At 40.3% G+C, this 11,717-nt stretch overlaps 2 protein-coding genes across 2 annotated transcripts in view; both read right to left on the bottom strand.

The window, feature by feature from the left end:
- The window catches only part of LOC310876764 (mRNA-capping enzyme-like), a 98,798-nt gene extending 97,320 nt beyond the window's left edge, over positions 1-1,478 (bottom strand). Inside the window, exon 1 of the mRNA XM_083790409.1 lies at positions 1,032-1,478. Within this exon, the coding sequence (XP_083646535.1) occupies positions 1,032-1,101 (70 nt within the window). The 5' untranslated portion in view covers positions 1,102-1,478. The remainder of the gene's footprint in view (positions 1-1,031) is intronic.
- Positions 1,479-2,073: 595 nt separating this feature from the next.
- LOC310876521 (interleukin-31 receptor subunit alpha-like) lies at positions 2,074-10,571 on the bottom strand. Its single transcript, XM_083790082.1, has 15 exons — positions 10,455-10,571; positions 9,755-10,018; positions 9,529-9,661; positions 9,269-9,432; positions 9,055-9,167; positions 7,810-7,972; positions 6,881-6,957; positions 6,506-6,728; positions 6,112-6,276; positions 5,196-5,297; positions 4,805-4,951; positions 4,553-4,693; positions 3,998-4,082; positions 3,144-3,225; positions 2,074-2,826 (listed from the first exon to the last, which is right to left on the bottom strand). The coding sequence occupies exons 1-15, from the start codon at positions 10,510-10,512 to the stop codon at positions 2,338-2,340; spliced, it is 2,406 nt and encodes an 801-aa protein (XP_083646208.1). The 5' UTR covers positions 10,513-10,571; the 3' UTR covers positions 2,074-2,337.
- Between the last annotated feature and the right edge of the window lie 1,146 nt (positions 10,572-11,717).

The raw sequence follows: 11,717 nt of genomic DNA on the forward strand, positions 1-11,717 counted from the left end.
TAGCTTGTTGCTTGCAAGCATTATCCATTCAATTCAAAGAGGCTTTATTGGCATGAGAAAACATACGTTTACATTGCCAAAGCAAAAGGCACGATACAACAATACAATCAAAACAAAATGTATAGTACATTTGAAAGTCAGAGTCTTCAATAAATCAATTTCTATGTACCAAGATCACTCGATGCAGATAGTGCAGGAATACACACAATGATTAGTCTTTGGGTGGTAGGGGATAATCTGGTGTCCACCCGATTATCCCCTACCTGCATTTTGATCAGCATTTAAAATGTCAATAATACCAAATATATAGTCCTTGTAACGTTAAGGCCAAAAGCAACACCTGCACACAACGAACGAACCATTAAACTGGGATAAGGTTCTAGAACTAGCAGGCTAACCTTGTGATCCCTAAACGTTAAACATAAACCTCTCATGGTTGTTGTTGTTTTTACCTAAAGAATAGACATAATAACGTCTAGGGTTTAAATAAACACTATTTAGTAGTTTTTTTTCCTTCTTCAGAAAAGCACACAACCTGGTCTGTTGCCAGGCTTAGGGTTTGTTTTGACACGTGATCCAAGTACAGCAGCACAGCACTGAGCACAGGGCTAATTCAGATGCTGCTAACATAAACAAGCTAAAGTGTGAAGGGGAAGAATGCTACCATAACAAAGACCTTCTCTTAAATTAACAAATGACCGTTAATGCTGTTTGTTTTTTATTCCCCAAAAAAATGCAACAATGATACACAGCAACTCAAATAAACGCAGGTTTAACGACCTGTGCTGGCTGTTGGCGCAGCAGTGTGAACTTGTGAAGTGAAGCTAACGGTCATTATCACTCATGATAGCCGTGCAGAAAATTGCAGATCTACAAGCTCACAATGCGTCTCGTCCGCGAAGCGTTGTGAGCTTATAGATCTGCTATTTTCGGCGTAAGTGATTCAGTCCCAGGCAGACACTGAGACAGAGACACGAACCAACATGTTAGCATTTCTTCCAGCCAGGCTAATGTTTACAGGTTCCACTAACCTGCCACAGGCTGGCCCCTTCGGGGACAATTCCGCCACCGAGGTGGGGGTCCGGTGTGTGAGTGTGACATGTTTACTCAGAGAGAGAAGGGTGACGGTCCCCTCCTGTCCTGTCGCCTTGTGTTGAAAAGTCACCAGAAATAAGAAGCTCCTCTTCTCACGGTGGACATCAGACCCACCACTTTCCCCTGGTGGTGTCGTTAACTTAATTCGACGCTTTCGGGCCCTCGGTACGAGCCTCAATGAACTTTACCTGCCGCCAAATTTATTTATTAAAGAAAAAACTGTTTTTTTTTAACTCGCTTTCATGCGTGGCCTATCGTAGAAACCTTATTCTCTTAAAAATAACCGTGTTTTTTCTCCCACCATCTCCCTCTCTCTGAGACTGTCCAGAAGTTGTGTTAACGGTGCCTCTAAGCCTACTTCATTGAGCATTCATGAGCACAGCTACAGCTAGGCTACATTGGCTAACTGCTAACTTGTCTTCTTCTTGTTGACAGATGTTCAGCACACTGGACCCTGATTCGTCACTGCCACCCAGCGGGCGGTGAAGCAAATTCAGCTCACTGTTTTGAAAATAAAATAAATTCATATATTCGCTTCTCTCTTCTAGTACTTTCTTTCTTTCTTATTTTCTGTAGGGTGGGGAGTTTGTAAAACATAAAAAGTGACATTGGAGCAGATGCACAATCTATGTAAAGGCGCTATATAAAGGCTCACTATGACGTAACATTTTCCATTCATTGTCAATGGGAATTTAATGTTTGTTTGAGATGGAGTTTGCGGACTATAACCAAAAGCTGGATGTAGGAGGGGCTAGCGCCCCTCAAACATTTGAGAATTTTTGAGAGAGGGGGGAGGGGGGGGGGTCTAAAATGATTTCTTATGAACTCTACCGTAGTAGTTCAAGGGTCTCAATGAAATAATACTAAGTTATCTCCAAGAACTGTTATATACCGGTAAGTATATAAACACTCATATATAAGCCACCCATATAAACATTGCATACAAGTACACATCAAAACTATTGAAGACACATTGTTTCACTATTAACATTTTTCATTGACATGTTTTAGACCTCCAGACCAGGTGTTGCTCAAAGGATTAATAATAAAAAATAAAGCTGTAAGAATGCAATAAGTACATTAGTTATACGTCGTATTAGAGCTCAGGTTGATAACTTATTTCCGCTATTCGGCATTCAGCGAAGTACTATATATATAGGGCTTAAATGGTTAATGTGTTTTTGATTTTAGAAGACCTAGAACACTTTAATAACTCAGCTCACATAGTCCCCATTCTTATTTTTACCTGGGCTGCCCCTGCTCAAACATGTTCATAGTGACATAAACACTCAGCTGTGCCATCTTTCCTTGCTGTTTCATTGCCTGCAGAAGCTTGCATGCATCAGTAGTGCTCCAGACAGGAGGCTCCTCAACACTTTGGCTTTGGTATGGGTTTGGAAGGCTGATCTCTGAAGGCAGAAGTACTGTTGTTGGCACTAAAGAAGCATTACCTGGCTTCTCCATCTGTGAGCCTGCAGCAGGGAGCTTGGCTGGGCAGAGTTGAAGGTTAGTCTTCTCTACTGGCAGACTGTCATCTCGCTCACCAGCCTCACTGGCACTGAAGTCATATTTTGACTGCTCTGTCTGGTCTGACCCGGAGCTTATAACGTCCCAGTTGCCCGTGTGCAGCAAGGTGGTGTAAATTGTGGCGTTGTCTTGCTCTTGCTCACAAGGATAAATACTATCACACATGGTCAGGCTTTCGGACGGATTGCTGAGTACAAGCACGGTCTGGGGAAACACGTACAAACATATAGACAGCTTCAACTTCACAGTTTACACAACAGAATCTGTGTGTTTAAAAAGAGAGTTGTCCAAAAAAAAGCTGTGAAATATTTTCCACGTTAAATGTAGAATTGTATATTGTGATTATTAAAAGGTTTATTGGCTCTAATGTCACTAAAATTGGTGAAAAGTATGTGAAAAGTGTTCTTGACTATCACTTCCTTTCAAGTACACTATTTTCCAATAAAACAACAAATCTTACATTTTACTCCTCTAGCATCCAGAAGCTAAGAAAAAATCTTTTTTGTGTGTTTTTATTTTACCTTCTGGTGATTCTGGGAAGCCCACAAGACTATAGAACTGAGATGAGGGTTAGGCACCATTTTCCATTTGTATTTCTTCCACCTACCAAAGAGAATATAAATAGCACAAAGCAGTTTAGCTTTGGTCCAATAGTAGTATGGCCAAACTTGGACCACCGAAAAAGTGCTCTGCCACAGTGTGACTGCTGTTATTAGGTTTAACAGACTTGATATCGTTGCTGTCCGGAGGAAACCTCAACTCCATTTTTTAGGTTTTTGATTTTATTCCATAAATCAGTGCTATTGAACACCATTTATGTCTGTGTGTTGTTTCGAAAATATTGAACCAATGTAAAGTAGTAAAAAACGCATTGGACAAAACTTCTTAACTCCATTGGACCCTCAAACAACTAACTCCTTCTCATGCAAGTAATTGACAATATCTAAAGTCACAACAACAACTTTGCTGAGGCAGTATTGCATTGTTTAAAAAATATAAGGTTTTATTCATTTCCTTAAAAACGGATCGTGAAAAATGAACTAGTTATGAGGTTTCCTCCGGACAGCAGAGATATACAGCAAAGCTCTTGATCCAATTAATCTTAACCGATAAGCACTGGTCGCAACTTAGGCCCTATATGCATTGTTTGTTGTACGTAGAATAGCAAAAATAGCCATTCCATGACCACAAGCTCACATCACATTGATACTTGCTGTGAGCTTGTAGATTGACTATTGTTATTTCTGAAAATCGTTGAATATGTTTGAAAATCTTCACCTATAACGACATGCCCAAAATAGGGATGCTAGTTTTAAAGTGGTTAATAGCCAGAGGCACAACTAATCGCACAGTTCGCAAATTCATTGTAACCTACTGGACAATACAGCATACTACAAGGAAGACAATGATGACCACAGGGGATACGATGGACACGATCATGGACTTGATGAGGTAAGGATCTAACAGAGATGACAGTGAAGTTAATTGAAACATTAGTCCAGTAGATGTCTTGTGCACAATAGCTACATAAGAGTAAAATGATTGTGCTCTGATGTTCTGTTGCTGTTGAATGAGGTTTCCCAATGTGTGTTATTAACACCAATTTTTTTGGGAATAACAGTTTCACTCAATGAGTTGCAATGAGTAACATGCAATTTAGTAACTCAACTAATATTTATGGTGAGTGAGTGGAACATTTGACCATAATACACGTGGAGGAGATTAAATCATGTCACTGATATGGCAATTGTCATTGAACTATCAATGAATTTTCAAGCTTTTGAGAGGCCAACATGTGAATATAAACAACCCCATCCTACGAGTTATATCTGTCATATCTCTTCAAAAGCAATAGCACATACACATTCAATTATCTTGAATATTGTCTCTTATTATTCACATGTAAGTGGTAACTGAAGGGATGACTCACCAACCCAAAGTGTTTTAAAGTGTCTGTAACTACTGCTGGTATTCCCGGTGACAGACACAGCCATGACGTGGACCCTGTACATAGTTCCAGGTTTCAGCTCTTGCAATAAGACCTCCCACTCGGAGGAATTGACAGTTACATCTGAGAAGAAAGGAATCACACGATAACTTCAATACAATGTGATGAAGCCAAGGGCATATCTTCAACTCATTCTACAGGCAGTTGTTATGAGCATTCATCGGGACTACTCACTGAGCTCTGTGTCGTTCTCTGCCTTGTAGAATACTATGTAGTTAACAACCACGCCACTGCATTGTTTCTGAGACTCGCTGCTCCACTTGATATGGGCACTTATGTCCTTTGGTTTGAGGTTTTCAACGATGGACACAGCCTCGGGAGCTAAGTTCATAAAGGGGTGAACGGGTAGCGAATATTATATTTACACTTATACAGTTATACACACGCCTAGCACTCACTATAGCAAATTATCTAACTTAATCTGTTTTGCTGTAAGACACATGGCACCTGAATCAAATTAAAAATGTTTTGCTTACTTTTTTCAGGTTTTAATTGATTTTATTTTTCTATGCCCCACATACAGTATACAGTATGTGTATGTGTGATCACATTATTCATACTGTACCTCCTTCCCTGGAGCAAATCTGAAGCGCTTGCATACCAAGTCCTGTCTCGTTATCAAAGAGTGGAGTCACTGTTATGTTGTACTGTGTAAAATCCTCAAGGTCTGTAAGAAAGGAGACAAAAAACAATAAGCACAATTCAAGTGTCATGTGGAAATGAGTGAGGTCTATGTGGCTACTTAACGCTGACGTACAGTATACAGTGGATATCGGAGTGGCACAGGGGTAATGTTCCTGACCACCACAGTGGAGACATTCATCCACAGTGCCTCCGGCTTGGCACTCCAACAAAAAACAATTGAATGTCAGCACCTTTCCTCACAAAGGGCAGGGAATAGTGCATGCCAGGAATTGTAAATGTGAGGGATAGCGTGTTGTTGCATTGATGAAACTCCTCACTGTAAGGTGTTGAGAACTTGGGAGACGTAGTTGTCTACTTTCTCCTCAGACCAACACTAGGGGTCAACACAACAGTTTTCACAATTTTCAACTAAAAATTATAAATATTGTTGTTTTTCTCAGTAGAAAAAATAATCGAATGATACAGTGAGTGGTTCACAAATCATCACCTTTATTAATTATCTACATATTATACAGTATAACCCAACTGACCTAGAAACGATCCTGCCGTTATATCACAATCACATCAGACATCATTTAATTGTGACACTTCCTTTCAGTGTTGTTTTCACCAACATGTCCATTAACTGCAGTTTATTACCACAGCCATTAAGACAATGGAATAGATGATACAAACTGATCGGAGGGTTTAATGCTTGCGTCAACGTGGCCGTAAGTTAACACGAGGCTGTGGATGACTCAGGGTCAAATCCTCGCATCCCTCCATTCATTCTATCACACCATCAACCTGTCTATCCATCCATCTACACGTGGTTATATTTATGTTTTCTTACAAACCATATAATGTGATGTTGGTATCTTTGCTCTCCGCCCAGAAGTATTTGGAACCATCATGGGTCCAGTGAATCATGTAGCCACTGACGGGACGGACAGGGGCCTCCCAACTGACCAGAATATTACCGTCACAGGCTGTGGTCTGGAGATAGCTGACCTGAGGAAGACCTGACAGTGACCACACACACACACACACACGCATGCACGCACGCACACACACGCACACACACGCACACACACACACACACACACACACACACACACACACACACACACACACACACACACACACACACACACACACACACACAATGGGGAATTCCTCATCACTAATTGCTATCATGTCATGACTCATGTGTCATGGCAAACAATATATTGCACAAATGCAGTTCCTCACTTGCTCCAAAGGCTGGGACATAAATGGATTCTGTCCATCGTAGTTTGGCATTATGCAAGACCATCAGTTTGATTCTGTATGCATCTTCATTCACATCAACAGCATAAGTCACAGAGCCATGAACATTATCAACTGCATAAAGATGTATGACATTTAGGTTAATCTTGTCAGGAATTCCTTGAATTTGGTATTCAAATTGACCTTTGCATGTTGGTGGAATCGCCTGTAAAACAAATTTGAAACATTTATGATCATAGAAAGAAATTTGCAAGAAGCAAAACAGCCATGGGAAAAATTCACCCTATAAATTGAAAATGTTTCAAGTATGGAAAATTTGTAAATGTTATGTTGATAGATTATATTAAGGCTCCTTACCCTCCACATGACCCAAACTCTTCTGTCTCTACTGATATTTGGTTCACCTACTTTCCGCCACAGGTTGAACTTGCTGTCTGTGAAGTATTAGATATATATTCAGTAAAATATGATGATATCATGCCTACCCTAAGGCCACACACACCTCTCTCTCTCTCTCGCTCTCTCTATCTCTCTCTCATTAGCAGGCAACAGTGCAGCACTATCCCTCTCTCTGTTTCTGGCACAACAGCGCCCCTACTGGTACTCATAGTCATATACTGGTGCTCATCTGCTCATTAACCAACACACCAGGCACATTGCTGTTCCTTGGAGTGGTTGCACCACTCAAAAAATGAAAGAAAACGTGAGTACATTTCTGCACATTAATTCCCCATTGACTAAGATGTGTGTCTTAAGTCAACTCCTTTTTTTATCCAATGAGAGAGACACAGTACATGTTTTGCCTGTCCAGTCCATCCTTCTACTTGTGTATCTTCCCTTATAATATAGGCCCATGTTGCAACTCAAAGTGCTTAAAAGATAGCCTCAGTGTTACAAAATATCGGTCTACTTTTTGGAAATACTGGTATGATCGTCTCTTGAAATAGCTGATGTTTTTATGGTATACAGTAGGTGTGTTCTTTCCGTATGTATAGTGTTTTTATGTAGTTTTCTTTTTTAAGGGACCCCTGAGTCAGCACAAATAAAGTTGATTGATTGATTGATTGTTTTCTCTGCAGGTTTTTGAATCTTCAACTGTCCATCATCTGTCCTCAATATTTCCTATCCAAATTTAATTCCGCCACATAAATGCACGCTCGTACGCAGTCTCGTACGCAGTCCCTCACGCAGTCTCGCACGCACGCACGCACGCACGCACACACACACACACACACACACACACACACACTGATGAGCAGCACTGTGGGACAGCACAGTGTCGTTACCATTCAACTGGGAAATAACTGTTCTCTCTTGGCTCCAGGTGCTCCAGGGGGCCTCAGTTAACGCACATCGTGCTGACACTGTGTAGTTAGTGCAGGACTCCACTTCCTCTGTGGTCACACTCACACGCACGTCCCCAGGTTTCAAAGAATGACTGAGGACACGCTAAAAGTAATGAAATGGGGTGGCATCAGACCAACAAAATGGTTCAGTCACTCACCACAAAGGGCTGACTCTATGTCCAGGCTTATTATTCACACAGTGGCTGGCTCAATTGGCTTGACAGTTTTCAGGACAACTGCATAATTATAAATCTTTGAATGTCAGGAAAATGGGCTAATGTCTTACCCTAGAGTTTTCTCCACCAAGATACTTAAAGTAGAATGAAAAACAGAACATTATTGATTAGGTTCTATTATATATATATTCATAATGGAGCTTAGCTGACAATAAATGGTGCATTTATATAGCGCCTTTATCCAAGGCGCTTTACATAGATTGTGCATTACATTCACCCATTCATACACAGATTGCGGCGGAAGCCATGCAAGGTACCAACCAGCACATCGGGAGCAATTTGGGGTTCAGTGTCTTGCCCAAGGACACTTCGACATGTAGACAGGAGGAGCCGGGATTCGAACCGCCGACCCATGGATCATTGGACGACCTGCTCTACCTCTTTTTTTTGCGGCTTACGCCTTTTATTGATTTTTTAAGGGACAGATAGTAGGCTGACAGGAAACGGGAGAGAGATGGGGGGATGACATGCAGTAAAGGCCGTGTCGGGTCCGGGAGTCGAACCCGCGGCACACCGCGACTGGATCACCAGTCCGGTGCCCAGACCGTTACGCTACAGCCTGGGCCCCTGCTCTACCTCTTGAGCCACAATAACCAACCAAACTCTTTCCTATACCAGTTAATGAATAAATGTCCCATAGGACATCTGTGCTGAACAGTTAATCGAACTAATCAATTTAATTGATTATTTAAAACATTTTGGGAGTAAAACAGAATTTGCAGAAATAGACAATGCAGGTTGTCTTTTTTCACCAAACGTTCACCCCAGAATATAAGGACACTAGTTCATGCAGTTAAGTGGTTAATCAGACTCACTACTTGATGTGATACATACACACATACATTTGTTGATATATTGAAAAATACACCACTTTTCTTTTTTTAAAGCAAGCTTTAGTTGCATGCAGGCAGCCCTACTGAACAGTAAAGAGTTGCCCAGTGATACATACCTCGCCATATTTTACTTGACAAATGATCTGCCGATCATCAAGTGGTTGTTCCCATTCTACCAGCAGATGGTTGGAAAGTACATTTACATGTATCATTGGAGGATGCAGTTGCCCTGAAGAAAGATGTAAAGATAAAAGCACATCACAAGCGTAAATCAAAAACTGAAAATAAAGCTGGATATTTGTTCTACAGAGGTGACGTCACGTAACTTACATATATGATAGGGATTAAATTCATAAGGGGCTGAGTCAATCTCCCAAGCCTTGGTCTTCGCTCTCACAACTACAGAGCTATTCTCATTATGGTCAGGTGTTTCTGGGAGCACGCAGGAAGTTTTGCTGCAGCTTTCAACAACTTTCGGTACTTGCGATGAGGCACTTAAAGACAAACATAGGTTTGAATTCAAAATAGAAAGCTTGACAGTCCACCATTATCTGCTGCAAAAATGATATAAAAACAAAAACAAAGCTCACCCTTTTATATACATTGAATAGGTTATTTCCAATGAAGAATTAATGTTGTGTTCCCAGTTACATGTAAACAGGTCTGGCAGATTCCATGCATTGGGGCTGTATTGTAAGATGCATGACACGTTGTTGGGTTTTGCTGTTAATGAAAAATGGGACAGATCATTATCAATCTTTGCTGTACACTTCTGTTGCCATAATGGTTAAAACAAGGACCAAATAGTTGCCTTACTATATGATTGTATGGTCATTCCTCCTAGCACCCGCTTAGTGACAGAATTATGGCATTGTATTACCGCACTATGGTGAATGAACTTATTAAGAAACAGGACCAAATATGAAGAGTTGGTGGTCGTTGAGATTTCTTCTTTTTTGTTGTTAATTGTCCAGTAGCTTGTGCCAGGCCTGCAGGACCTTGGGCATGTTACTGTGATATTTGATCCAAGCTCTACATATTCATTTCTGGGTTGAACAATGCATGGCTTTTCTGGATAACCTATTAGAAACAATAGTATTAAAATGTAGATGATAATAATATAAACAAACAAATATAATAATAATAATAAAAACAGCTACATTTATTTAAATGCTCTCAATTGTAACCTATAGCTACTAAAGATGATTTTACCCAATTTGATAAGAATTCTATTGGCTATAAATGTAGTAGTGAAGGCCACTGGAGAAGTCTAGATTTTATGTATGCTATAGGCTATACCTAGAAGTTAATTAGTATTATTAGATTTAATCCAAATAGACTTTAAATGGCTTTCGTCAAAACTCACAGTGAAACCAACCAATCATGGAATGATACTGAAATTGATACCAAAATAGTAGCCGTAGACTACAAGTTTCTGAATTTAATTGTGGCTAATAAGTAGGCCTATAACTGACATGGAGGAGCTTGAATAATTAATAAGAGTGAATTAGCCTACCTGTCCAGATAGCTGGGGCCACGACTGTGAGGACATAGAGGACTGGAAACCAACGCATTATTTTATCCTATAATCAGAACACAGCGGCGCCTACTATGCCAAAGAAGAGGTTCTTTCCTGCATGAACCCATTAAGACAAATACAGGAACTAAAGGGGATGTTGATGCAACTGGTTTAAGACTTAAGAGGAAGTTAAGTAATAATGAAGGACAGCCAATACAATTGTGCTTTGAATTGTCTGTTTTAGGCCAGGGCACTAGAGCAATGAGGCTACGACAGGCAGCATGTACAGCAGATTATCATTATTATTATTAGCTATTGAAAATCTGTCAGCGTCTTGCTTTGTCTTGTATTGATGTTGTCATGTAGGTAGGCTATACATTTCCACTGCTTATATCCATTGTTTGAGTGAGTTTGAATATTTATGTTAACTTGTTTTCACAAGGGAATGAAAATTATATCAAGAAACATATTGCTTCACAGCTTCCTGTTTGTGCTTGCTCATAAAAATAATATGTTTGATTATGTTTGATGTGTGTGTGTGTGTGTGTGTGTGTGTGTGTGTGTGTGTGTGTGTGTGTGTGTGTGTGTGTGTGTGTGTGTGTGTGTGTGTGTGCGTGCGTGCGTGCGTGCGTGTGTGCGTGTGTGCGTGTGTGCGTGTGTGTGTGTGTGTGTGTGTGTGTGTGTGTGTGTGTGTGTGTGTGTGTGTGTGTGTGTGTGTGTGTGTGTGTGTGTGTGTGCGTGCGTGCGTGCGTGCGTTGAGGGTTAACCTAGATTGACTTGTTGCACTGGAGAAGCTGGGCTGCCAGGTTGCAGTCCTTCCTGTACAGATCCTATGGAGACACAGCAAGCAACAGGTGCTGAACATCAAACCTGAGATACAACAATATACCTATCTGATTTATTAATCTCATGCATGCCATGTGGTCTCCTCTCAATATAGTGGCCATCTTGAGTAAAAAAAATCACAACCCCGTGAATAACGGGGTTGACACAACCCCATTATAATTTTGAACCCTGTTACTATATTATTCTATATAAAAATACATACAAATATTAATTGAATGCCTGAGAAGGGAAATGTTTTTCTGATAGCTAAAGATGTCCTTCGGTAAAATCTTCAACAGAAAGGCCAAATCGTACTGGTTTCGTGGAATGACTCAATAGTAAAATATTAATATTAATATTAATATAATAATAATAAACAGCAACATTCATTTACAGATGTATGTATAGCACATTTAAGTAACAACCAAGTCAACC

Source organism: Protomyctophum parallelum (genome assembly GCF_964188405.1).
Source record: "Protomyctophum parallelum genome assembly, chromosome: 19".
Taxonomy (NCBI): domain Eukaryota; kingdom Metazoa; phylum Chordata; class Actinopteri; order Myctophiformes; family Myctophidae; genus Protomyctophum; species Protomyctophum parallelum.

Excerpts from the sequence above, each read along its gene's own strand:
- LOC310876521 (XM_083790082.1), bottom strand. The coding sequence starts at position 10,512 with ATGCGTTGGTTTCCAGTCCTCTATGTCCTCACAGTCGTGGCCCCAGCT. Across the intron at positions 9,662-9,754 it reads AATGACCATACAATCATATA|CAAAACCCAACAACGTGTCA; the intron begins GTAAGGCAACTA and ends TTTCATTAACAG. Across the intron at positions 4,083-4,552 it reads CTTTAAAACACTTTGGGTTG|ATCCTTACCTCATCAAGTCC; the intron begins GTGAGTCATCCC and ends CATCTCTGTTAG.